The 26,678-nt window shown below is 59.4% G+C and overlaps 2 protein-coding genes and 2 long non-coding RNA genes across 9 annotated transcripts in view; 3 read left to right on the forward strand and 1 right to left on the reverse strand.

Moving 5' to 3' along the window:
• Positions 1-2,346: 2,346 nt before the first annotated feature.
• On the reverse strand, positions 2,347-7,998 carry PSMA7 (proteasome 20S subunit alpha 7). Its single transcript, XM_031687653.2, has 7 exons — positions 7,757-7,998; positions 5,564-5,690; positions 4,846-4,970; positions 4,144-4,266; positions 3,687-3,806; positions 2,918-2,980; positions 2,347-2,568 (listed from the first exon to the last, which is right to left on the reverse strand). Exons 1-7 carry the CDS (start codon positions 7,850-7,852, stop codon positions 2,476-2,478), a joined length of 747 nt encoding a protein of 248 aa, XP_031543513.1. The 5' UTR covers positions 7,853-7,998; the 3' UTR covers positions 2,347-2,475.
• LOC140687491 (uncharacterized) lies at positions 4,650-6,014 on the forward strand. The gene is made up of 2 exons (XR_012061889.1): positions 4,650-5,184; positions 5,512-6,014. It is a non-coding gene; the product is annotated as an uncharacterized lncRNA (long non-coding RNA).
• A 110-nt stretch (positions 7,999-8,108) lies between the features above and the next one.
• SS18L1 (SS18L1 subunit of BAF chromatin remodeling complex) overlaps positions 8,109-26,678 on the forward strand; it is a 28,484-nt gene continuing 9,914 nt past the window's right edge. For 4 of the 5 annotated variants that reach the window (XM_072944521.1, XM_072944522.1, XM_072944523.1 and 1 more), the window contains exons 1-8: positions 8,109-8,436; positions 21,252-21,328; positions 21,892-21,976; positions 23,252-23,396; positions 23,853-24,050; positions 24,829-24,990; positions 25,345-25,449; positions 26,280-26,372. In XM_072944521.1, the coding sequence (XP_072800622.1) occupies positions 8,368-8,436; positions 21,252-21,328; positions 21,892-21,976; positions 23,252-23,396; positions 23,853-24,050; positions 24,829-24,990; positions 25,345-25,449; positions 26,280-26,372 (934 nt within the window). In that variant the 5' untranslated portion in view covers positions 8,109-8,367. The remainder of the gene's footprint in view (positions 8,437-21,251; positions 21,329-21,891; positions 21,977-23,251; positions 23,397-23,852; positions 24,051-24,828; positions 24,991-25,344; positions 25,450-26,279; positions 26,373-26,678) is intronic. The other variant, XM_072944520.1, reaches the window with a different exon arrangement.
• LOC140687489 (uncharacterized) lies at positions 8,446-15,742 on the forward strand. 2 transcript variants are annotated; one of them, XR_012061887.1, is made up of 2 exons: positions 8,446-14,830; positions 15,093-15,742. It is a non-coding gene; the product is annotated as an uncharacterized lncRNA (long non-coding RNA). The 2 variants fall into 2 exon arrangements; XR_012061888.1 differs by having other exon boundaries at positions 15,113-15,742.

Consider the following 26,678-nt stretch of genomic DNA (forward strand, 5'->3'; position numbering starts at 1 on the left):
CTGGCTGCTGGTACTGCCGGCCCAGCACCCCCACTGCCACAGGCGGGGTCCCAGGAGCCAGGTGTGGCCAGCACGGGGGCGTGCAGGGGTGGGTGGGGAAGTGGGGTGTCCCATAGATCATGTTGTATTAAGCGAACACACAACCCTAGCGTGCAGAGTAGCGATGTAAAGGTAGGGGCTGGTGGGTGGGGGTGCAGGAGGGCCCTGGACGTGCGCTGTCACTTGGAGCCTGGCTTCCTCAGGGCCTGGAGTGGGCAGTGGAAGCCCAGGACAGGCCCCTCTCTGGCACCCCTGGCCCTCCTGCCCAGTCCCTGCCAGGCCCTGACCCTGCTGGGACTCTGGTCGAACACTCTTCAATGTTTCCTCCACTTGGAATTGAGCCAGTCTTTTTTGCAAGGTCAGTTGACTGAGAGCGTATTTCCTCTCAATTGTAAATAGTTCTGTTTTGTTTTACTGGCGGGTGGAGGGAGGGTGGGGAATATAAATTTGTTGCATGAGTAAGTGGGTCAGACCTAGAAGCATGTGTCCCTCTGGCTGACAGGGCCTTATGGTGAACATAAGCACCTTGGTAACTAAATCCCTTTAAATAGCTACAAAGGTTTTAGTTCTGTATCGATTAAGTTACTGTAAAAGCTTAGGTTTATTTTTGTAGGACTTAATGGCTAAGAACTAGAACATGGCAGTGGGACTGCTGTGTTGGAGTAATGTAAACTTGTAATTACAAATAAACATGCAAACCTTTAAAACTTGTTTTGCTTTGAAAGTAAGTAGTCTTGTTGACTCTGTTGCCCGAATTACACCACGTCTGACATGCCTGTCCCAGGGTGGGTGCTGTTCAGCTGGCAGGATTTGGGGGACACCTGGCACCCTTGAGACAGACCCGAGTCTGCTGTGTAGGCTGCTCCCCTGGGGTGAGGGGGCTGCTTTCCACGCACTTTGGACACAAACTAGTTTACAAAGTGCTGCTCACAGATAAGCCGGCTTCAGAGGGGCCCTCTGCTGCCCTCACCGTAGCTCCCACCCCCCCAGGGCTTGTGTTCCTGACACCGCTTCAGGGCTGACACTGCTTCAGGGCTGGATGGACCCTGGGCCACAAAGAAAAGCGAAGACTGGAAGCATCCCATTTCATTGTAACGGGTCTCTGGGTGACTTTTAAAAAAGCTCTCAGGCCTAAGGCCTGCCTGGTCATCAGTGATGCAGTCAGGCCGCAGCAGGACCAGGCAGCAGGCCGACTGTGGCGTCTGGGCTCAGCCTCGTGTCCTGGCAGACTCCCCTTCCTGGGCAGGCAGTTACTCCCTAACAGACTCTGAACACTGGGTAGTTTCGGAATTTGAACAAACTCTTGGCAACCTTCCATTTTTTGGCAAATGAAAGCCACGCAGTTTACCTGCGAGATGCCACAGCCTCGGCGCCAACTCTGAACTCGGAGGTGACTCAGCACTTCAGAGAAACAGGTATTTCTCTCCTAGAGATTCTAAATATAGTTGTCACTTTACCACCTATGATTAACCTTGCTATTAAAAATTTAAACTGACATTTTGACAACTGCACATTTTAGGCTGAATTTAAAATGTATCTGGGCCTCTACTCCACTGTGGAAGCCAGAGGTACGTATGCCATTAAATGAGGATGCAGAGCAAGAGAAGCCGTAGGTGGCTGAGAGCAGCGCCCCTGGGAGTCCCGCCCTGGAGTCCCAGGAGACCAGCCCAAGGACCCAAGGAGCCCTCTGTGTTCTCCCAGGGCACCAGCACTGGGGGCAGGGCCTCATGAGAAGCAGCAGAGCTGTGCAGCCAAAGGAGGTGGTTAGGATTTTTCTATGAAGGTAAAACTTAGAACCATCACCCTGCTGCTGGACTGGAAGCTAAAACAAGGGCCGTCTTTCTGGCTAAAAGGTGAGAGGGCAGGAAAGAGCCAGCACCAGAAGTCTTAAGGTAGGAGGTAAAAGGAATGTTGGCTTGATCTACTGAAACCAGAAATTCAAGACTAGCTTCACAGCTCCTGCTCAGCAACACAAGGTGGTAAGTTCAGCTGAGTGCTGCTTTCTGTGCTGGTGTTTTGTGTCCCTGACATTACATTCTTAAAGGACTATGAAGGCCTCAGGAGGCAGGCAGTCATTCTGTGTCTAGGGCCCCTGAAGGAGAGAAACCCGGAGTTCTGCACCCGCGGCTCCTGTCTCCAGCAGCGTGGACCCAGTAAAGCCCCCACAAACCCCGCGGGAGGAGCCCATTTCAGCCACCACCTTGTGTCAGTCTGGCACTGAGAAGCCACAAGGAACACTCGAGAGACTCAGTGAGCACGTTTCCTGAAGAGCTATCAGTACACCCAAACGATACATACTCTGAAAGATTAAAAAAGATGGAGGTTTATTGTAGGACATGGGGACAATACAGATAATGGAATGGAAACGCCTACGAATCATTCTGAGAATCATCCATGATTTGAATTTAAAAATCGCCACAAGCAAGATTTCACTCATCATGACGCTTTCTTCTGTTTCTTCTTTTCGTTTTCCTCCTTTTCTTTCTCAATCTCAGCCACATACTTCTCAATTTCTTCAGGATTTAAAATCTATCAAAGAAACACTGTAGGGTTAAGCCTCCCGCAAGCCACACAAGGTGCCCCAGACTGCCCCTCACAGCTGCTGCTTCAGGACCCCAGGCTGCGTGCGCCTGGTAGGGTACCAAACCGGAGCAGCCATGTGGGTGACAACGGAAAAGCAGGAGCAAGCAGGAGCAAGCATGCTCAGCTGTGCTGCTCAGTGCCGTCCAGGGAGCAATACCGGAATGCTTTTCCTCTAACTCAGCGCGTGGGGCTCCTTGGAATGGACTTCTTCCGACACTAAAGCCCCAGCAGAATGGTCCTAAAAGTGCACTGGGGGTGCCCACGGGGGAAGACGGCAAACCCACTTGGTGATTACCTTGAGGGGCTGGTCTCGCCTCATGACAGCAAGTTCAATGTTTTTGCCACCCGACTGTACCACCTTGGAGAGAGAACAGCTTCAGATACCTCTCCTACCTCAAGACGGAAGCCTGCCGACAAGCCCCTCAAACGGTGTCACGTGAACCCGAATCCAGCACTGCTACGCGAGGGGAGGGGTGGGACACTGAGGTCTCAGCACCCAAAGCTCGTGTCCCAACTGCGTGTTGAGGTGCAAAGTCCTCTGGGATACCTGCACCCCCCCGTCTCCGGGCAGTTGGACTTGGGTGGGTCCCCGGTCCCTCCTGCACAGCAGACGTGCTCACGGCCCTCACCTCTCCACGCAGCCTCTCCCACTGCTGAGCCCCAGCGTCTGGACCCCAGCCCAGCCTTCCCACCACTCCCCTATGCCTCTTTGGCTTCACTTGCCAGCACCTCCAGTGTCTCGACAGAGTCCCAGACCTCCCGGCTCACATCCATTACCCCCAGTTCTTCTGATTCCTGGGCCTCAGCAGCAGCTTGAGCCCGGAGGCTGAGTGATGGCTGGGAGCTCTGCTCCCGGGGAAGCAACCTAGCCTCTCGGTGCCGTGACCGCCCCAGCCATGTAAAGGGGCCACGGAGCACAGGAGCTGGGACTGGTGGCATCGCTGGTGCCCTTGCCGCCTCCTGGCTGCCCACATCAGGTGCCCCATTCTGTGGGTTCCACCCAGCCCAAGTATGGCCACAACGCCATGGGTGTCCTCAGTATCGTTCCCAGATTTCAAACTTACTTCCAGGAGGGCCTTGATAACCAGCTTGATGGTCAGATCATCAGTTTCAATCGCTTCGTCGGTGTAATTCTTCTCTAGAAACTCTCGCACTGACTTGGCCCCGCGGCCTATGGCATTGGCCTGAGGCAGAGGTGTGTGTTAGTTACACAGCGCAGGGCAGCGGTCACCTCCGTGCGGCTGGCACCCCTGCCCCATGGCTTCCTTGTGGAAAGGGCTTCTGGAGTTAGTGCCGATTCCTACTAAGAAGGGGAGTGTCTACTGAGAGAGACACGGGCGACTTGACTATGCTGCGTATCCTTACAGCTCACTGTCCTTTTCCCCAAACAGTGACGCCTAATGACTCCCCAGCTCCCGTAAGGCCCGGGTCATGGATACACAGCTTACGGGTGCACATGCTATCATAGGACCAGGCCAGCCCCCGGCAGCACAAAGCCCCTCCGTTTCGTCAGGGACTCACCTTCCAGGCATGGTACGTGCCTGAGGGGTCAGTCTGATAGAGTCTGGGGGTGCCGTCAAAGTCGAAACCCACAATGAGGGCGGAGATGCCAAACGGCCTGCGCCCGTTGCTCTGTGTGTAGCGCTAGGGGAAAAAGACACCGTGACACCGCTGTCTCGGCACAAAGGCCCCCCAGAACCCACCGTGAACAAAACACACAACGTTCCAAACAATGTGCTTTAGCAAAGGGACGAGATTAAGCCCACATTCTGGTCATCTGTGATTCAGGTCATAAAGGAGGCCAGCCAGGGGCTCCCAGCGTCCCCGCCGTGCGGCGGTGCTTCCACTCTTGGGCCAGAGCCGCGCCGCCGCGCTCAGCAGGGCCACCGGGAGGAATCCTGACAGCAGGTACATTCTGGCCACACGCTGGCTCACGATGACTAGGATTTCGCCAGAGCGGGGTTTTTCTGTCCCCTCCCAGCTGCTCGGTGACTGGTCATATCATCGTATCATTTCCCTCTAGAAATCTGAACTTGGACTGCCCTGTGCCACTACAGATGCCACTGCAAAGGGTAAGAGATGGCAGAACTCAAGACCAGGACTGCGTGTGTGGAGCCAGTGCACTTTTCTGGTTTCTCTGTAGCGACAGGCGCGAATGCCCAGGTGAGGTACCGCGGCAGGGGGCTCCCCAACGGGGCCGAGCCCCGGCAGGCGGGCACCCACCTGCTTCAGACTGGCGATATAGCGGGTGATGTACTCCACGGTGACTGGGTCCTCCACTGTCAGCCGGTGGCTCTGGCATTCCACCCGGGCCCTGTTGATGACTATTCTTGCGTCAGCGGTGAGGCCTGCAATAACCACAGAGAACCCCGCCTGAGCCCCACCAGCCGGTCAGCCATGGAAGCCAGCAAAGATGCTAAAGCCGGTCCTCCAAGACCCGGCACTGGGGTCATTCTCAGTGACCTGCAGTGGAACCACCAGCCTCCACAAGCCTCTCTGAGAAAGTCGGGTGTACCAGGCGCCATGTGGGTCAGACTGTAAACACACTCATCCTCCCACAAGGTAAGTCAACCTCTAGTTCAGATGAACCAGGGTCTCCCTGCTGAGGCGTGAACCGAGTGAAGCCACGTGGTGTGCAAACACACTGCTGTCACGCTCTGCCTCCCGGCACAGTCGGCCATGGAAGCCCACCCTTCCTCCCGACTGACCGCCACGAGGCGACGGCACAGACTCCGTCCTGGGGGTGTTTGTTGACTTAGCCCCTGTGCTGCAGCCACCTGGGGAGGAGGGACCCCCCCCCAAGAATCTGTGGCCAACCCTTTTCTTTTAAAGGCAAATTCATTTCTTTTAAGTGATTTCAGTTCACTCAGTTTACATGTCCCCCAACAGCCTTTCCACCAGGTTAGCCTCCAGAGCACCTGAGTGCTGGCTGCAGACTCACCCGCGAACGCCATGCAGACATTGTCATCCAGAGCACAGATCTTCCGCACGGTTCTCTCATCCTGAAGTTTGGCCACTGACTTCTTCTCCACACCAAGAACAACAATGTCTTTTCCTCGAACACCAACCTTCAATGAATACCAACACGGCACTTCAGGAAGTGACATGGGGTTCTGCCACCCGGCACAGAGCACGAGGAGTGGGTGTAGCAGATGTCAGCATGGTCCTGGGAACACCCTAGGGATCGTGATCCAACTGCCTAGTCCTGTGCCTTAACCTACAACACCGATACGCAGGTTCAGTTACAACACAACTGAGAAGTAACTGCTGCTTATAACAACCTGTGATGAGAAAGAAATACACAGACGTGTATAACTGAATCACTGTGCTATACCCTGGAAACACAACACTGCTAATCAACCAGGAGTCAATTAAAAGAACTAACTACTGCAGAGTCAGTGTGCCTATGTATCCCTTTGACCCAGTGAACCAGAGTCCAAGGAAGGGCCTTTACACCGGAGTCCCTAACACTGAAATTGGATATTCTTAAAGCAGTGTTGCTGTGGCCGTGAAATTATACCAAAACCCACCCCACTCTCTCCTGCGGTTTTGAAACCAGTGTGTACAGCTGTGGGGGAGGGCCCGACGCGGCATCAGGTGGACAAGGTATTACTGTTACTGGGAGGCCAAGAGCTCTCTGCTTATGGCTGATCCTGCAGAGAAGGACGCACTAAAACATGGGAAAAGTCACCGACTGCCACTTAACCCCCCAAGCGAGGCAGCAGCAGACACAAATGAGGCCACCACGGAGCACAGCAGCATCCCCTTAGTTTAGGGCAGGGCTTCTCAGCCTCAGCACAGGGGCATCGGGGCTGGCCAGCTCTTTGATCTGAGGGCTGTCCCAGAGCAATGAGCACCGCGGGAGGACTGGCGGCATTCTGGCTCCACCTCTAGAAGTCTCCACGTGCTGCCAGACGCCCCCTGGGGTGCAGAGAAGCACTGGCTGGCAGCATTTCAGATTTCAAGGAACTCTGAACTAACTCTCGTCTTCAAAGTTCCCAAGGGAAAGAAGGCCAGGCCGGAGACACTAGCTGCGTTAAGCAAAAGCAGCAATTGTAGTTGGCCCAAGAGAGTATGGGGGAGCAGGGGGTGGCAGCTGACTCCTCCAGCAGTCTCTAAGCTGAGGTAGGTCACAAGATGGATTTGAGGCCTTAATTTCAAAGCATGCAAGAAATTAGAAGACTTCAAAATTCACAGAATCGTGTTTTCTCTCTGTCCACTCAAACCTCTGAAGTGCCAGGTTAAAGAACACTATCACACTGTTTGCAATAAGCAAGCTGACAAGTGTCTTGAAGACATCATGTATTTAAATTTCAGACGGCGGTCTCAGTAAGGCCAGTGGGTCGGGCGCGCCGCCGCGGCGGGGGAGCACCCAGCGCAGTCAGCCCAGGGGGGCCCTGTCAGCAGCGCCAGGCAGCCGGCGCCCTTTGTTCTCCAAGCCGACCTGGACGTCGAGGACAACTGCCTTCCCAGTGGGGCAAGTGCCCGAACTAGGCGCTGTCCAGACGCGGGTCGCCTAAGTCACTCGCTCCCGTAAAGAACGTTTCGGAGTGGGGAAGGGGCCAGCCCGGTCGCTCCGAATCCCGCGCCTCCGCCGCCTGCGGCGCACCCAGCGGCCCGGCCCCGGCCCCCGCTCTCCCGGGCCCGCGGCAGTCGCGACCCAGCAACATGGCCGTCGCCACCAGGCGCGTGCACGGGCTCGGGACTCCGAGAAGGAGCAGGAGGCCGGCGACTGGCACCGAGTCCGGGGGTCAGCAGCGCGCCTGCCGAGCAGCCAACAAACACACACCCTGGCTCGCCGGCAAGCGGAAGTCCGGCCACCCAGCGACAGTTCCGCCCGGCCTGCCCTCGCGTCCCCACGCCCACGGCTCGAGGCGCCCCTCTCCCGCAGCAGCGCGCTCGTCCCGGCTTCCGTGTGCGCCCAACGCCACTGTACTAACCCCGGGCCCCGAACTGGGGAGGCCGGTGGGCACGAGGCGCCTGGGCCGCACCCAGCCGCCCGGGCCCCCTGCCCTTCCCCCGGCTGCGCGGGCCTCTCCACGCCCGGGCTCTCCGCTCCCCGAGGACGGGCCTCCCTTGGCCTCCCGCGCCCCAGCAGCGCCGCCCGGACCCCAGCCCCCGGCCAGCCGCTCACCGCAGTCGAGCCCTTCTTCACGGCCTCCTGCGCGTACTCCACTTGGAAGAGGTGGCCGTCGGGCGAGAAGACGGTGATGGCGCGGTCGTAACTCATGCCGGCGGAGCGACACAGCCGGGCCCGGGAAAAGCGCACACTCACGGCCGGCGCAACCCGCGATTCACGACGTCGCTGCGCCCGCGCCCGCGCCCGCGCCTCGCGCCCGCCCACCCCCGGCGCCGCCGACTGCGCTGCTGGCGTAAGGCGGTGTCGGGAGGCGTCAGGCGGCGTCGGCGGCGTCTGGCGGACGTGCGCGCCGGCCGGGGCGGGGCCGGACCGAACCACCGGCGGGGGGCGCGGGGGGCGGCGCGGTGGCGGCGGGCCGGGCGCGGGGCGCGGCACGGCCGCTCGGGGACGCCTTGTGGGGCCCGTCCTCAGAGTGGGGCGGCGCGTGGGGCGGCGGCGCGGCGGGCACGGGAGCGGCGCGGCGGCGGAGGGGCGGGCGAGCCCACGGCGCGGCGCCCCCCGCGCCCCCCGCCCCCTGGCGACTGCGGAGAATGAGCGCCTCGGGCCGCGGAGCGCAGCCGGAGAATAAACCCTGATGATCTCGGGCTGATCTCGTGCCCGCGACTATGTCGGTGGCCTTCGCGTCCGCCCGGCCGAGAGGCAAAGGGGAGGTCACACAGCAAACCATCCAGAAGGTGGGCTGGGGGCCTCGGGCCAGGGTGACGCGGGGTGCGTGCAGGCGCGGGGTCGGAGCGCGGGCAGCCGGTGGGCGCGGGGCGCGAACAAAGCCGGGGCGCAGCCGACCGCCGCGACCCCGCCGGGGCCCCTCGCGCGCTCCGCGGCCAGCCTGCGCCAACTGGAGTGGGGGCGCGCGGGGCTGCGGGCTGGGGCGCAGGGCTCTCAGCGGGGTGGTGTCCGCGGAGCCGAGCCGGGAACAACGCTGGGCCGCGCCAGGCGCAGTGGGGACCCGCCGCCTTCGGGGACAGGGGCGCAGGGTGGCGGAACGGGGAGCACGCGGGGTGGTGTCCGAGGGATGCTACCCGCGGGGTGGTGTCGGAGAGGTGGTGTCCGCGAAGCCAAGTCGGGAACAATCCTGGGCCGCGCCGGGCACAGTGGTGACTCGTCGCCTTTGGGACCAGGAGCCGTGGGCAGGGGCGCAGGGCGGCGGGACTCGGCGCCCGCAAGGTGGTGTCCGCAGGCCGCCCCGCGCGCAAAGGGGACCGACCTGGCTGGCGTAAGAGGTGGCGCAGCGCGGTGGGCGGCCCCGGTCCCTGCGCGAAGCTTGACTGGTGGAGGGGGCACGGGGCGAAGGGGCCAGCAGCCGGCCACGCCTGTCGCCTTACTCTGGTGCTGGCACTCCGAGGCACAAAGGGGCGCATCCAGAGTATGGTACGCCGTTCCAGCAGCTCCGCAGCTCTCTAAGGAGCGTGCCACACTTCGGGGCGACCTGCTGGTGAGCGTGACACCTGACCAGCCTCCTCACCTAACAGACTTTACAGATTCGCTTTACAGCCTTGCCCGCCTTCTGCAAGTTTGGCTTTGTGGTTTTCTAGAGATAACCTTCAGGTGGGTTTGGGGACATCTTTATCAGAAGCCTTGAATTTTGAAATTGAGGTTTTAAATTCTCTACTATTTCTCTTTATAAGACAGGCTCAGAAGAAAGTGGATGTTAGTCATTCTTGCTTCGATTGTCTCAGTGTCTTTGGTAGCTACATGACTTTCTTTCTAATCTAGAATTCGTGGGATCGTGGGCAGTAGTATTTGGTTTCCAGGAGCCTCTTATTTCCCCCAGGGATTCATGATGACTTGCCAGGACCTGGTGGACTTGTCTTCAGCCTCTTGCCTGTTTTGAGACTATTTTGCTGTGACTGGTTTTACAAACGAGGAGCCTCAGTAAACTCAAAATAGGAAAAAGATGGTTTGAGAAGCAGCAGAGATACAGGTTTGAAAGTGGGGCATTTTTATTTGTTTAGTCAACACGTACGTGGTGCTCACTGCAGACCAGGCACTGTTCTAAGGCTTTGCAGATCTCAATTCATTTAATTCCTCAGGTTAGTTACTAACCATCATCCCCACTTTATAGATAAGGACACTGAGGTATAGGGAGGCTGAGCGCCTGCTGGTAAGTGATGGAGCCAGGAGTCAAACCCAGACAGTGGCTGGAGGGCCTACCCTCACAGTGACGCTCGGTTTGGGCCTCTTGGTGAGGCAGAGGGTCTGGTGTGTGGCTCAGCCGCACATGTTAGCAGCACTAAGGTCCTCCGTGAGTCCTGGCTCTCTGCAGCTTAGCTATGAAGAACACAGTCGCGTTCCTGAGGTCACCTTGGCGTCAACATCCTTCCAGTTATTTGCACTTTGCACCCACCCCCATTAAAGCTCCCAGATTCTCCAGGCAAAACTGCAGTAGAGCGCTGCTTCCAAACATCAGATCAGAAAGACTGCACCCCGGAGCCGAAAATCTGCCTGATGGCTGTTGAAATGGGCCTTCCGCCCAGGCTGTCATCTGGTTTGACCCGATAGGGTTGGCATTCTGTGTACTCACCTTGGTGTTTTGACACTGAACGTGTGTACCCAGGACTCTTTACTGGCAGGCTGAGGGGATGTGAGAGGTATGTGTTCTACACTCACGGGAGCTGTGTCCACACCACATGCTCATACTCAGAGTGTTGAGAAAAGTGAGGAGTTCCTCGGAAGCCTGCTTGGTAGTGAAAGAGCAGGAAGTAGACTCTTGTCCTTAGAGTATATCTGGATAAGAGTGTGCCGGGCAAACTCCTACTGAACCTTCAAGGCCCCACTCAAATGTCCCCTCCTCATGCCCCCTTGGCAGTCGTGTGGTGCGTACAGCACTTTGACACATTGCTTGGGCTCCCAAATTTTCATGTTGCTGACCTGTACTTGTGCGTCCCCAGCCGGCACAATGTCTGGCACAGGTAGTGCCCAGGACACGCTGGAGCGTCTGTGACACTGGTTCTGTCAGCAGGGGTGCCTCGGATAGGTAGATGAGTTCTGCCATAACAGAGAACCACAAACGGGGTGGTTTCAAACAGCAGAAAGGTACTGTCTTAAAGGTCTGGGGGCCAGAAGTCCAAAGCGCAGGTGCTGGCAGGGTGGTTCCGTTCTGGGGTTCTGAGGGACGACTTGTACCGCGCTCTTCTCTGGGCTTCTGGTGGTTGCTACAGTCCTTGGAGCTCCTTGGCTTGTAGACACATCACCCCTTCTCTGCCTCCATCTCCACGTGGCTGTCTCCCTGTGTGTGTCTCTGTCCAGTGTCCCTCTTCTCACAGGGACACCAGTTACAGGGCCCACCCTTGTCAAGTGTGGCCTCGGTTCCGCTTGATTAAATTTGCAGAGACCCGATTTCCATATTAGGCCACCATCACAGATACTGGGAGTCAGGACCTGAATGTGTCATTTTGAGGGACACAATTTAACCTGTAAGAGAGGACATGTGGGGCTTGGGGTGTTCCAGACAAAGAGAACCAAGGAGCAGGGGCAGGAAGGGTCTGGAAGTTCAGGGGAGTCCTGAGGGGTCCCCTCTGTGGTCTGCAGGGAGCAGGTACAGGCAGCAAGACCGGCAGGGCCTGCGGAGCCAGGGCTGAGCGCTAAGGTGCTTCAGCTTGTGGCCAAGCACAGTGTTCGTGTGGTGACACGCAGGTGAAACTGTGCTCTGGTGAGAACCCCCGGGGCCGTGACTTTGCTGGAGCACGTAGGATGGAGATGGGCAGTGTCCCAGCAACCGCCGGTGGCCCCGTAGCAGGCGGGGACTTGCCCTGCACTGCTCTCCTCCGGTGTGGGGCTGTGCTCGCAGCGTGACTGGTGGGCCACGTAGCAGGGCTGGGCACACTGGAGGGCCCCCGGTGCCTCTTTGCTGCTTGGCGCATAGTAGGTGCTTGATAGGTGTAAGTTTTATTGTTATTGTTTGTATCAGATTCCTTGGTTTGTCTCCTTGGCCAGAGGGTGGGAGTGGTGTCTTGTCCGTCTAAATTCACCGCGTACGGGGGCGGGCTCCATGGGAGCTGACAGACCGGTGGGCGCCCGGCGTGTTCGCTGGCTCAGGTCTGGTATAGGAGAGCGAGACCAGCAGGGCACATGCTCTGCCCCCGCGTCCTCTGTGCCAGGGGCAGGGGCGGGGGGCACAGGGGTGACGGATGGCCGCTGGGTCGGAGGATGGATCCCCTGTGCATTCTCAGACCTGGAGTCTATTGTCTTAAAGAACATGGGCTAATTTGTAAGGGGGGTGAGTTGGCCATTTTAAAATTAGAGCCGTCTCATGACTGGGAATGGTGTGGGGACTCAGCCTCCCATTAACTTGGCTGATTGACTAGTTTCCGGCAGTTGTCACCGGAAGCGCTTTTTTCCCAGTGAGCAGAGGCCTGGGAGGATCCCCAGGGATGGGAGGGTGTGTCCCCTCACTCCGGTCCTTGGGGCCAGCCCTGGGGAGGGTGGGGATGGGACCCCGGGAGCAGCAGGGGGACCCAGCCAGGGGCTGTCTGCTGCTCTTGGTGGGCCTCCTTGTGCTGGGAGTGCCGCCCTGAGCGCACCTCGACCAGAGCTGTAGAGGCTGTGAGCGCAGCCCCTGCAAGTGGGGAAGTGCATTCTCCAGGAGGGGACAGCCCCCCAAGTCAGACCTGGAGTCAGACCTGACCGTAGCCCTCCTGAGTGCACTCCTGCAGAGCAGGCATTGTCCGGGGGCCCTCTGGTGGCAGATGGAAGCATCTGGGTAAAGTGCAGCCTCCCCAGCCAGAGCAGTCGCCTGCCTCCTCCAGGGGCTGGCTGACTCCCCTTAGCAGCTGTGTGTGGAGTCTGGAGGAGGGAGGGGACAGCAGCCAGGTGACACTCACTTGCAGGTGTCCCCACTGGTGCTCTCCTCGTGGCCCCCCGCTCTCTGCCCCTAACATGCTGCCCTGGCCTGTGGGTCAGGGCCTGGGCACCAGCCTCCGTGCTGGGAGTCAGAGGGCAGCTTCCCTGCGGTCCCCGGGCTGTGAATAGGGGCTGCGCACCCACCCCCTCAGTGCAGGAGTGAGGGGGGCCTGGCGCTGATGACCACAGGCTGCACAGGACCTGGGCAGAGTCGGGCCAGTGTGGTCTCCCGATCAGCACGCACCACGACAGCTCACCTGCCTGTGCAGGGGCTCCAGGGAGGAGGTCTGGATGCCATGTCCCGTTCCACTTGGCTGGCCTGGCTCCCGAGCAGATGGGCACCGCTCACGTTTCCTTCCAGTGCGGGGCTGGGGGGGGCAGTGGCCCCTTGAGTCAAGGGTGGGTGTGGAATCCCGTGGAGCTGGGGGGCGGCGCTTCCTGGGCTCAGAGTCTCATTCAGCTGATAGCGTTACCCAGCCCAGACTCACCATGCCTCAGCTTCCTCGGTTCAAAGAGGGCGATGCCACCATCTCCTCACCAGCTGCACCTGTGGTTAAACGCCCAGGAAGGCGCCCAGCCTTGTAACTGACTCGGCCTTTTGATCGGATCGGACACTTGACCAGGATGGATGAGCACGTTCTGAAAGGGAGGTGATTCCAAACTGCAGGAACCCATGTGAGTCCGGGGCCATGTGAAGAGGCGAAGGAAGCCGAGCTTGGCCTCTGCCCGGACTCCTTGTGGGCTGGGCAGCAATGACCAGCGATGATGAGCGCCCGGGCGCTGGAGACAGGAGGTGACTCCCACAGAAGGAAGGTGGGCGTGTCTGCTGATGCACTGATGTTAACACGTCTTATTGTGTCCTTAGAGTCCTTGGAAATTGAACACGTGTGTCAGTCACAGAGGTAGGCCCCCAGGGCAGGGGCCAGCCCCTCCCAGGGACACCGTGCGTGTAAGGTTTGGGCCTTACGCCTTAACGCCCACGTCATGTGTTCTCCAGTCAGGCAAACGTTCCAAGGGGTCCTGTCGGCTTCCCTCAGCAGAGTCTGTGGCACCGGTGGGTGGTGGCTGCGCGGTGCCTGGGGAAAGGAGCCCTGATCAGTCAGCCATGTTTGCCCCAAGAGGAGGCAGGGGAGGAGGGGGCACACAAGCCAAGTGCTGGCTCAGCCACCTGGTGACACTGCACAGCTGCCAGTCAGCGCCGGGCTCCTCCTTTCGCGGCTCCTAGGGGTTACCTCGCGTCGAGTCCATCCCATACGTGGAGGACACACACTGCGGCCTTGATTGTAGCCACAGAAGCCAGAGACCAACTGGACACCATATGTATGTTCATATCGTGGAATTCTCTGGAGCTTAGGAAACAGTCGGTGGGGAGGGTCTTTATGGTAGATACAGGACACTCCAGGACATCAGGGAGGACAAGGGCCAGGGGAGACCAGCGGGACGGGAATGTTCCAGGTGTACGGACACAGGGGTCGGGGGATGCTTCCAGGAGGCACCGAGGCTGGCGCGAGTGGCGGCCTCGGAGGCGAGGTGGGAGGCTCGCCTTTCCTGCGGGGCTACCCGGTCTCTGGCACGTCCGCGGACCTCTTCCCACTTGAACAGCAGCAGTCTTTGTTAATTACAGGGACGTCCACAAGGACATGGTGAGGGGACTTCCTGCCCATCGTGGGATGACCTGAGACCCCTCGGCAGTGAGCCTCAGGGCCCCTCTTCCAGGGCCACATCCCGGTTGTCATGGGGGGCCATTTCCCCTTCACACATCCTCACCCAGGTTTCCACCACTCTCTTTGTGGGCTCTGGGACCCCACTCCCTTCCCTCCCCAGTTCTCTGTCATCCTCACTCCCTCACCCACACCATCAGGACCCTACGTGTCCCCCGTGCCCAGCCCTTCCTCTCTGCCTGCGAGGCCTTACTGCCAGGCAGGGCCCACAGGAGGCAGAGCTCAGGCCCTCTGAGCCCCGTCATTCACCGGTTCCCTTGCAGCTAAGTCCAGTTCCTTGTAAAGCCTCATGGGAGAAACAGCAGCCAAGGAATAACATCTGGCTCTGTGTCCCGTGTTCCCACCCCAACGTGGGTGCTGGGCTTGGCTTCAGGACGCTCTGACCGCTGAGATGTCAGCCAGCCTAACCCAGCCGAGGCTTGGTAAGCACCTGCTCTGGGGCTGCCCTCTTAGAGCCCTGCGACCACCAGGATGACCAGGTGGAGGAGGCCCTGACCTGATCCCAGAGGTGAGCCCATGTGAGACTTGCAGCAGACCTGCTCAGATGGCCCCAAGCTAAGAAGTTTTCATCACTGCATGTGGGGATGTTTGTTACACAGCAGTGGGTAATAGATATGCCTGTGTATGTTGTGACTTTGTTCATATCAGCCTCTGCAGTCAGCCCAGAATGCAGTTCAGAAGGTCACCCTCACTCTGGTTGGCTCAGGACTCCCTTTCCCCTAACTGCCCCTTAGCTCCATGTCTCTGACATGCCATACCCTCTTACCCAGTTCCCGGAACTTCTCTCCAGTTTTGGATGTGCCTGCTCTGCCAGGCCTCTGCCTGTGCTCTGCCCTGCACCTGGGCTGTCCTTCCATCTCCACCTATGCGCTCCTGGTCCGCTCTCCCGCTAAGGCTTGGACGGCATCCCTGGGTGTCCCCCGCTGCCAAGATCATATTCACCAAGCTGCCACCTTGTGGCACCAAGCAGACATGTGTCCACGTCCGTCTCTCCCTGCTGCTGGTGCCACCATGAGCAAGAGTGGGATCTCGCTACCTCCTTGTCGAATTCGCCAAGGCCTGGGACAGGCCTTCTGAGATGGGATCTCACCACTTCTCGCCGCCTGGCCCTCGATGCTGAGCTCCATATGGCAGTACCACTTCCTCCACTAACTGCCCCCAACATCCTCGCCTCCAGAGGCCGTGAGCCATGCCTGGCATTTGGGTTTCAGCCCTCACACTTCATGAGTCTCAAACTCCTTTCTCTGTGACATCGTGGCCCCGTCACCCCTGAACCTGTAGGAAATCAGGCTTCCCAACAGAACAGAGTACAAGGGGCGTGCCTTCTGGTGCAGGAATAGACAGGATCGCCTGTGACAAAGCTTGGGAGCTGGGTGTCAACCGGAGACAGTAATAAATATGTGAAGAAGTAGATTGTTAATTCTCTAATCGGTGTAAGTGGTTTCTTTATTTTTCAACTTAGTATTATAGATACACATTTTTAGACACATACCAGATAGAGAGAAGAGTCCAGGGGCCCCTAGACCCGCCCAGCTCAGCAGTCCCAGACTCCTTTCAGGCTTCTTTTAAATGATAGTACAAACACATGCCTGTCTTAGACATTGTCATAAACACAAATGCATAAAGAAATTAAAATCTATATTCGTAACCTCTGCCCTGGAGACAGCCAGGGTTTCCCTCTTGTCACTTATTCCTTGTTTTTAGGTTAGAGTTTATGCTCATCACGTGCACATAAGGAGTCAAATAGTGCTGCAGGGTTTCCACGTCCGCGCAGCGCCCTCTCGCTCTTTTTATTGCTTATCCAAGTAGCTACTTCTGGAATGATTTTAGTTTTAGGCATTGTCTGTTGCATTCATCTGCTCAGGCTGTTACAACAGAACACCACGGATGGGGTGGCTGAAACCACCGACCTTCGTTTCTCACGGTTCTGGGGCTGGAAGTCCAAGCTCAAGGGGGTGGCAGGTTTGGTAAGGGCCTGCACCCTGGCTTGTGGATGGCTGCCTTCTGGCTCTTCACAGAGACGAGAGAGGAAGCTCTGAAGCTCGGCTGTTATCTTCTTCTTATAAGGGTGCTTATCTCATGGTGGGGCCTCCACACTCGACCTCATCTAAACCCAGTCACCCCCAAAGGCCTCACCTCTGGATGTTGCCACATGGGGAGTTATGTCTTCAGTATAGGAGTTTGGGGGGGACACAGATACTCAGTCCATGACATTTGCTGATCTCACATGATGACGATGGAAAGTGGGGACTTCACCCCCCTACAACCCGCCAGTGCACCCATTACCCCGGAGGGCTTCCTGCTGGTTGTGGTGGTATAAATGGTGCTCCGTGCAGGATCGCAGGATCACTCTTCTTGCCCAGTCTTTCATTTTCCCTGGAGTGGGCAATCTCACTTTGCTTTTCATCACTTCTCCCTAGTTTATCCCGGACGTTCTTCCCTGGAGCCTCTTCAGCTCAGGTGTCCTGTCAGGATCATTGTCTCAGGGCTGCTCTTCTTGGGCCTCCACGGGTCTCCCTCCATCATGGTGGAGCTTCTTTTGGCTTCTGTGTTGGTCTGAGATCCTCCCTTTTTGCCGTTTGCGCCCTTGTCTTGGGCCACATCCTGTCGTAGATTCCCGAGAGAAGGTGTATGGGATGTGAACCTTTTTTTTCTTCCTTTTTCAGTTTGAGCCTTTTTTAAAAAAATCTTTTTAACATTTTGGGGGTATTATTTATTTATTTGCTTGGGGGAGGTGATTAGGTTGGCTTGTTTGTTTGTTTAATGGAGGTCCTGGGGATTGAACCCAGGACCTTGTGCATGCTAAGCACGCGCTCCACCACGGAGCTACACTCTCCCTCTGGGACATGAACCTTTAAAAGGGTTCCTGTATGCTCTTCACCTGGATTCCCCAGCTTAACACACTGCCTCATTTACTCTCCTCTCACCCTGCCCCACCTTGCCCTGTATATAAATACTGTTTTTGCTGGAAGTTGCAGACCTGAAACCTCTTTACTCCCAAATGCTGAAGCATCACTTTCCTACAAAGACATAACCGCAGTATAGTGATCGGAGTGTGGGAGCCGAAATGGATACGGTGCTGTTATCTGACGTGCAGGGCTCAATCTGAGTCCCCATTTGCCCCAGTGATGTGCTTCATGGTACATGGAACTCCCACATCACGTATGTTCAGTTTCCCGGTGGGGAACTCTTCTTCCATCTTCTTTGTCTTTAAAACTGACGTTTTAAAGGTGAGTTATTGTGCTCTTTTTGGGTGGAAGGTGAATTTTCCTTTTTGTGTTAAGTATGTTCATCCTACCCTGACACTTAGTGTTTTGGCTGATGAAAGAGTTGGAGAGAAGTCTCCCCGGGGATCAGATTAATGTCCCTCGGGAGGTCCCCTTAGGGATTGCCTCACTTCTCCTCAGAGTACTCCCCCAGGATCCAGTCCTCTCCCCTTCGGCAGTCACCCTCAGACAGAGGGCGTCATCTCTAAGTCTCCCCCAGGATCCAGTCCTCTCGCCTCAGAAAGTCTCCCTAGGGACTGGTCGTCCCTCCTTAAGCATTTTGCCTCAGGATGAGGCCATCTCTCCTCAGATTGTCTTCCTCGTGATCCTGTCAACACTCCTGAGAAAGTCTCCCTCAGGATGAGGTCCTCCCACCTCAGAGACCTCCAGAAGGAGCAGGTCGTCACTCCTCGTGTTGTCTCCCTCAGGATCCCGTCAACCTGCCTCAGAAAGTCTCCCCTGGAATTCAGTCTGCTCTCCTCACAGTCTCCTGCAGGACTGGGTCATCCCTGCTCTGACATTCTCTCTCAGGATGGGGTCATTTCTCCTCCAGAAATCTCCCTCGGGATCAACTCATGTCTCCTAGGATTGCCTCCCTCAGGATCCCGTCAACCCTCCCCTGAAGGTCTCCCTCAGGCTCAGGCCGTTCTCTTCAGGATGTGTCCCTCGGGATCGGATTATTCCTCCTCAGAAGGCCTTTTTAACCAGGCGGTCACCTCTCCTTGGAAAATCTCCCGACCCGGGATTCAGTCTGCCCTCCTGACGGAGCCTCCTCAGGACCCAGGCTTCCCAGGAAGTCTCCCTCAGGGTGGGCTCGCTGCTCCCCCGGTGCCCAGGGCTTCTGTGCTGTGTGGGATGCTCGGTGACGCGGCTTCTGCTCCTTTCACTTCGAGGACCTTTCTGGGCCCCTGTGTGTCTGTCACGCTGGGCCTTTGAACAGTTATTTCTGGATGACTTTATTTTTTCTGTCTTCTTAAAGTCCTGGAACAATTATTTTTGGCCACTTGGATGACTCTTGTAATTTCATTGTGCTCCCGAACCAAACTCGGGCCCCCTCCCCTGCACGCGGTGAAGCCAGCTCCACTGGTGCCGCGTTTGCTAAGGGGCCAGACGAGGAGAGCAGGCGGCTCAGGCTCAAGAAACCCGAACTTCCCGGAGCGTTTCAGCAACGCATTTTAAGGGCCAGGTGAGGGAGGGGGTCCCGGCTGCGCGCGGTTCTCCGAGTGGTTGATGGTGTGGTAACGGGCGGTGTCACAGATTAACATCCTCCGTCCTGAGGGGCCAGTAGGTCCGGGGGCTGCGTGCTCATGACCCCCGCGGTCATTTCTTCCATTTGGTGGTGGTTTCAGCATCTGAAAAACTCAGGAAACGTGCATCAGACGCTGTTCTCTGGGTGCTTCAGGGAGGCGTTAAGTGGAGGACGTGGGGGCGGGTCTGCCGGGGTTGGGGGGCAGGAGCGTCCTCCCGGCCTCGGCTGCCCTTTCTGTTTTCTGCCTGGCCTTTTGGGTCTAGGAGTTTCCTGCTATGTACTCCACCCCCTCTTTCCTCCTTTTTCTGTCTTGGTTGATACGTTCCAGGTACCCCAGAGCTCTCTTTGTTGTCTGCTGTGTTTAATAGCACCTTTTTTTAACCAGACACAGTGAGCCCTTGCATCTTGGAGGACATTAACGGTAGTTAGGGTTCTCTTTTCTCTTGTATTTCAAGTCTCCTTCTTGCGTGGTCTTCGCCTCGCCCAGCGGTTGGCCTCCGTGGCTGGTTTTGGTTCATCTCATTTACAGGCTTCCCAGGAACGCTGGTGCGGGCCATCCGTCACCCTTGTTAGGGCCAGGGCGCTGGGTAAGAGGACACTGGGGCTTCACTGGGGGTGCCCTCCTGCCGTCAGTGTCCTGGCACTGGCCTCCCGGGCCGGTCATGTTCCCTGAGACGCCCCCGCCGTCCCCACGCCCCCCTCCTAGGCAGCTGTGGGGAGGGACCCAGAGTTTCCGCCTTTCTGAGCTGGGGGGTCTCCACGGTGGCTCCAGCGCCCTGGGCTTGCTGGCTCAGGTATGCGCTTGCGTTTGCTGCGGTTTCTAGGAGCCCGCTGCCTGCGCTGCCGTCTCAGGGCTGCTCTCTGTCCCCGTGAGCAGTTACCCTTCCCCCTGACTCACCAGGCGGGTCTGGGAGGGTTTGGAGGTCAGCACACACCCAGTGCGCCTCCTTCATTCAACTGGTCCTAAGTTCACTGAATCGTACTCTGTACCTTGCTTTCAAGAAATCCTAACAGTGTAACACTTCCTTGTGCTTAAAAAATCTGTGAAAGTGTCCGTAATGGCTGGTTAACATCTTCGTATGGCTTTACTCTCGTGGCTTAAGGCACCCCGTCATTGACCATTTAAGTGTCCCCCTTCTTCTGAGCTTTACAAATGATACTGAAATGAACACCCTGTCCTTAAAATAACACGATGTGTGTCCTGGGGAGAGAGCCCGCCGGACTGAGCCGAGGAAGCTGAGCCCTGGGGCATTCCCGGGAGGCTCTTGGAGGGGAGCGGAGACGGGCTTTTGCGGCCGTTTTCCTTTCTTATTAATCTGGGAAGCAGTCTTCCTGTGCAGACGGCGGGAATGGCCCCTTTGTGGGTTTAGGCGCCTGTCCACAGGTGAACTCCCCGGGCGGCTCCGGGCCCGCAGCGCCCCCTGGTGGTTCCCGTCGCGGGCCAGCTGCTCGGCCAAGGCGGGAATTGCCGCGTGGAGGCATCGTTCTCCACGGTGGGGAGAAAACGATGAAGCCCAGAGAAGGATGATGTAACTTAAAAAAAAAAAGCAGCAGAAGGCAACCCTGAAGACTCAGGGGCTGAGGGGCAGGGAGAGCCCCTCTGCGCTTGGTGACCCTCCCAAGGAGCCAGACCTGGGCTGTGTTGCCCTGAGGGATGGGCAGAGCCCTGGGGATGGCGCGCGGGGTCCCCAGCTCCGTGGTGGCAGGTGGCCCCTCGTCCCCCGCGCTGCCAGGGGCCTGCAGAGCTGAGGCCACTGGGGGGAGCCTCCTGGGGCCAAGATGACCAGACACAACAGGAGGTGAAGGCACAGATTTTTCCTTCAGGAGAGTTTCTGAGCAAAGGCCTTTTTCTGGACGTGGTTCTGCGCCTCCCTCCAGAGGGGGCAGCTGGTTGCATGGGCCTCTCCCCTTCACGTCCAGGTAGGGGTGTTCAGGCCCTGCCTCCTGTGTGTGGCCCCCTACACTCCCACCTGGCCTTCCTCCCTCTCCCCGGCCTTCCCAGGTGCTGCCCCCACGTGGCCGACCTGAAGAGGGGCTCCGTGATGCTCTGCGGGGGTGCCCGCCGCCTCCCCGAGAACGCCCGCTGTGGGGCTGCGATGGCAAATCTCACACCCTCCAGACGCACTCAGGGTCCTGGGATCCCTGCTCCAGACGCCGGGTCCCCTCAGCGGGCAGAGGCCCTGGGGTCAAGGGTCCTAGAACACGGGGTCCTGCAGGTTGAGTTTTCCTCGGCAGAGTGAGAGCTGGGGGCTCTGGGTCGGGGGTCGACCCTGCAGGCAGGCGGTGAGCGGGCAGGTCTGTACACAGAGCCCTGTGCTTGTGCGCCGAGGACGGGCACCACAGGGCTAATGAGCCGCCAGCCGGCTGCCCGCAGACCTGCGGTGATCCCGTGCTCACATCTGCTTCTCCATCAGATGCTGGACGAGAACCACCACCTGATCCAGTGCATCCTGGACTACCAGAGCAAGGGCAAGGCTGCCGAGTGCACCCAGTAAGTGGCCACGCCACCCAGGCCCGTCCTGCCTCCCCTGGGGCTTAGCCGCCTGGGTGAGTGGGGCTGTGGGGTCAGCTGAGCTGCTGAGATGCCCCTTGGAGGGCAGCCTCGCTCCCCCTGGCTCACTGCCCCTGAGAGGTACCAGGTTTGGAGGGACACAGGAGTGTGGGGGGAGGGGATGGCTGCAGGGGGTGTCCAGGCTGGCCACACCAGGGCATAGCAGGCTCCTCCAGGTAGGCCCTCGTGTGACCCCGGGGCCAGATGCAGAGTCACAGGGGCATTCTGACTGTGTCGAGTTAGCCTGGTGCCAGTGTCCACTGGAGGAGGCTGGTCCCCTGGCATCCCCTCCTGCATCCTTCCAGCTCTGCCTTGTTGTGACCCACCCTGACTTCTGTCCCCTGAGCAGACCTGGTGGCACCCCCCCCCTTGGCCTCCACCACCACCACCCCTCCCCTCCCCGCCTGGCCCATCTCAGACCACCAAGTGTTCTGCCCCCAGCCCCGTCCCCTGGGCAAGGCTGTCTTGTGGCTCCTCTGCTTCACCTGCACCCCTCCCTGCAGGTACCAGCAGATTCTGCACCGGAACCTGGTCTACCTGGCCACGATCGCAGACTCCAACCAGAACATGCAGTCCCTGCTGCCCGCCGTGAGTGCCTGCCAACGGGGGGGAGGGGCTCCCCCTTGCCCATTGCAGTCAGGCAGGGCCTCAGACCCCTTGGGGTTCCCTGCAGCAGCTCAGGGGACTGATGGCGTGAGTGGTGTGGGTGGGACTCCCTGACATACAGAAAGTGAACTGGTTGAGGTCCTGCTGTCGGCTTCTTTAGCAAAGGGAGGTGACCCAGGGAAGCCAAACCTAAACAGTGGGAAGCAGGTCTGGGGGAAAACAAGAAGGGGGCCCAGGGATTCCGGCTTGTCACTGTGAGCCACTCTGAGCGACTTGAAATTTGTGACCTATGAGCATGCATTGCTCTGATTCACCCACAAAACTTCAAAAGGTGCCAGCACAGTAAACCCTTCCAGTGTGAATGCAGACATGTTACTTTCTGTTAGACTTTTAAAACTGTATCTTCCCCACATTAAGTTGTTGCTGGGAAAGCAGGGTCCAGCAGCGGCTGCCTCAGGCCTCCTTCGAGGTGAGCAGAGAGGCACAGCCGTGGTGACCGGGCTGGCTGCTGGGTTCCAGCACAGATGTGGTGCTGGCAGCAGCCAACCTCCAAGGCCCCTGGCCCCGGGAACACGGTGACATTGTGAACACCAGGATGTGTTTTGCTAGTAAGGATGTTACACCAGCCTTGATTGCCCAGTCACGTCGGGGTCCCTCACCCTGCAGATGCCAGCGATCCTGCTGGAAACTCCATTTCCTTGGCCAGGTGTAGACAGCTTTGATCTGAACCTTCGGAGCGGCTGTTTGATCCAGACCTGGGGGGTGGGGGTGCAGGGGGCCGCTTGTAAGCTCCACCTCCCTCCTGTGTCCTGTGACCAGAGGTGGGCTTGGGGGTGGGCCAGGAGGGGGCAGGGTGCCTGGGGCACAGGTCTGGCCATACAAGGACCCTAGGGCGCAGGGGCTGTGAGGGACAGGGCCGGCCGGCCTGCTGAGACGCAGTGGGGTGGGGAGGGGGTGGAGCAGGATGACACAGCTGGTGGGACGGCAAAGCAGTTCCCTGAACCCCGGGAAGGGGACCCAGCTTTGGGCCTCCAAATGTGCGTTGATAAGCTTGGCTGGCGCTTGGTGGGTGTGTCGTCTCCATCTTGGCCTGAGTGTTTGGGCCGGTCATCCGTGGTCGTCCCGCCAAGGGATTAGAGGCGTCCGCCGGGTGGCCGTGAAGTGAGGCTGCAGCTCTCAGGGACAGCTGAACCTGGAGTGGCTTCTGGTGGCTGTTCTGAGTTAACGGTCCTCTCGGTGACCTTCCTGTTGCCACAGCCGCCCACCCAGAGCATGACGCTGGGCCCCGGAGGGCTGTCCCAGAGTGGCTCCAGCCAGGGCCTGCACTCCCAGGGAAGCCTCAGTGATGCCATCGGCGCGGGCCTGCCGCCGTCCTCCCTCATGCAGGCCCAGATCGGCAACGGTCAGTAGCCGGGGCGTGTCGGGGTCAGGTCGGGTCTAGGGAACAGAACAGGCCCTGGGCGGCTGGGACCCTCTGCTCCAGGGGGGCCCTTCCACGGGCACATGTGTGCGGTAGCAAGCAGGGGAGTAAAGCCCTCACTCCAGGGCCCCTGCTTGGCTGCGACACTGTCGGTTTGGGGCCACATCATCTCAGCATGAGCTTCTGTGGGGGCTTCCGTAGACATTCCTGTCCTTGGGTCAAGAACCACTAAAGCCACCGGGAACCACTGACGACAGCGTAGCAGTGGGCCGGCAGCTCCTCTTCAGCATCAGGCCCCTTCCCGTCGTTCGTGGGGCCACGGGCCTCGGTCGGCCTCCTCCTCGCAGTCGCTGGAAGGAAGCGCGGGTCCTGGCACGAGGCCAGGGCTGCCGTCAGGGGGTTTCGGTGGGTTTCAGTCTCCCCTGCCCCTCCTGGCAGGCCCAAACCACGTGTCCATGCAGCAGACGGCGCAGAGCACGCTGCCCACGACCTCCATGAGCATGTCCGGCAGCAGCCACGGCTCAGGGCCTGGCTACAGCCACTCCGGCCCGGCCTCGCAGAGCGTGCCTCTGCAGGGCCAGGGCACCATCAGCAACTACGTGTCTCGGGCCAACATCAACATGCAGTCCAACCCAGGTACCGCCCCGCCCGGCCCCGGGACCCTCCCACGCGGGCGCAGACCGCCCTCCGCCGGCAGCTTCCGGGCGGCCGGGGGCCAGCAGGTGCAGGCCAGGCGGGGGCCAGTGCTGAGGGGCTAGGCTGTTCCCTGCAGCAGCTTCAGGGAAGCTCTGAGGAGGGGTGGCATGCGCCTCGCTGGGAGGACAGGTAGGGGCGCGGCATGGCCAGTGCACAGGAGCGGGGAGCGTGCAGGGCAGGCCCAGGGGCCCCACGGGTGGGCCTCCCACTGCGGTGACCGCTCAGGGCCCTGAGCACCTGGGCAGCATCAGGTCCAGGCTGGGGTGCCCATGAGTGTCAGACGCCCGGTTTCAAAGGCTTAGCACAGAAAAAGGGGACGTGAGTATGTCCCCCGTTCTCGTTAGGTTCACTGCGGGTTGGAAACAATCTATTTTGGGCATATTGAGTCAGACAGAGCGTGTCACTGAGATAGATGCCCCCTGTTCGTTTTCACTTGCCTGACACGGCTCCCACCCTGCCGTGCTGGCCACGCTGCTCCAGGGGTCGCGGGCAGGGGTTACATGGAAGGACAGGCCCGAGTCTGGGGACGGGCGAGGTGCCAGGCTCCCCGGGACCAGCCTCAGGGGCTTGGGAGCAGGTGGGTGGGAGGCTCATGGTTCCTGAGGGACAGGGCAGGGCGCGGGGACGTCCTGGCCCGGAGGAGGGCGGTCGGGCTGGGTGGGGGAGGATGCCGCCCCAGGGGCTTCTCGGGTTATTCGGGGTCTGTCATGTCGCCCAGTGTCCATGATGCACCAGCAGGCGGCCTCGTCCCACTACGGCTCGGCCCAGGGCGGGAGCCAGCACTACCAGGGCCAGTCCATGGCCATGATGGGCCCGAGCGGGCAGGGGAGCAGCATGATGGGGCAGCGGCCCCTGGCGCCCTACCGGCCCTCCCAGCAAGGTGAGGGGAGCGGGGCGCGGAGCCAGGGGAGTTCTTTGGCGACGAGTGAGGATGTGTGGGGGCTCTGGAGTTACACAGGCGTTCGAGGCCCGCCCTGCTCCTGGAGGCCAGCCGGGAGCCCCTGGGGATCGGTGTTGGTGGGGCTGGGGCTGGGGCTTTGGGCTGGGGCTGGGGCTGGGGCTTGGGGCTTGGGGCTGGGGCTGGGGCTTGGGGCTGGGGCTGGGGCTGGGGCTGGCGCATGAAAGCAGACTGCCCAGTTTCCCCTGGGGCCCCCGTGGGGTGTCCTCTGGTTGGAGGGTGGCCCATTAGGGAGGCTCCTGGGTCCAGGGTGACGTGCCGTGCTGCCCCCCGCAGGCTCATCGCAGCAGTACCTCGGCCAGGAAGAGTACTACGGTGGCGAGCAGTATGGCCACGGCCAGGCCGCCTCGGAGCCCGTGAGCCAGCCGTACTACCCCGACGGTGAGGCCCCGCCGCCCCGCCACCCACCCAGGGTCCCCAGGGCGTGGGGCAGGCCAGTCCCTGCACAGAGAGGCTCCCAGCACAGCCTGCAGCCACTGGCCTCCTTGGGGCAGGGTGTGTAGTCCCCTGAGTGGACGGATATGAACGTCCTAAAGATGGGGGGGGTCCCATCACGTTGGGAAGTGCCTCCAGGAAGGGGCACATTGAGCTGCCGTGTCTCCTAACACTCACCTCCCAGCTGCTCCGTTACGGTTTCTGCAGGTCATTTTCCGTTTCCACATCACCTTTCAGTGCCTTCAAATAGCCCCCGGATTTATGTTGGGGGCACTTAAAGTGGCCACAGAGGATGGGTGGGATTTGGGGAGGACCCCCAGTCAGGGAACCATGTGACTGGGTCAGACAGTGGGCGGCGGGGAGGTGACTGAGACCAGTGCAGGGCCAGCCTTGGCTGCTCCACGTAAGGGAAACCGGGCCTCACGAGGGGCCGGGCGCCCCGACAGAACACCCGCAGGAGCAGGCGGCGGGATGGTGACCTGCAGCAACGTTAAAGCCAGCAGCCTCTAGTGTGTATCACGTGTGAGGCACCGAGTGTCCTCTGTCCTCTGTGACTGAGGCTCATTGTCTGCACACTCCCTGAGGAGCAGGGTGGCCACCTGTACTTTCAAGCAAGGGACCCGCGGCTGCCTGACAGCATGGGCTCCGTCTGTGGGGAAAACCAGGCCGGCGCCCAGCCCGAGCTCTCCTGACCTGACCGCTGTGTTCACAGCTGTCACTCCGGGGCCTGGGTGGCCGGGGGCCTCGCTGACCGCACGGCACCCGTTTGCTTGCAGGACACGGCGATTACGCCTACCAGCAGTCGTCCTACCCGGAGCAGAGCTACGACCGGCCGTTTGAGGAGCCCACGCAGCACTACTACGAGGGCGGTAAGGCTGCCGCCGCGCCCGGGGCGTGTCGCGTGCGGGCTTTCTGGGCCTGGAGGCTGGGCACCGCGTCCCTGCTCGCCCGTGTGTGCATAAAGCATACCCACCACCGGGTCCAGCTGCCAGCTTGGGGCCTGTGAGCTGGTCTCAGGGCTCCTCAGTCAAGACCATCAGTTGTTCCAAACTCAGCAGGCGGGAAGGTGGACGGCAGGGACCCAGGCAGCCTCTCCCCCCACACCCACCTCCCAAGCCAGGCGGGCAGAACACGTGGGCGTGTTGCTGTGCTGAGTGTGGCCGGAGTGTGTCTTC

The sequence above is a fragment of the Vicugna pacos genome, chromosome 19 (genome assembly GCF_048564905.1).
Source record: "Vicugna pacos chromosome 19, VicPac4, whole genome shotgun sequence".
In the NCBI taxonomy this organism is placed as follows: Eukaryota; Metazoa; Chordata; class Mammalia; order Artiodactyla; family Camelidae; genus Vicugna; species Vicugna pacos.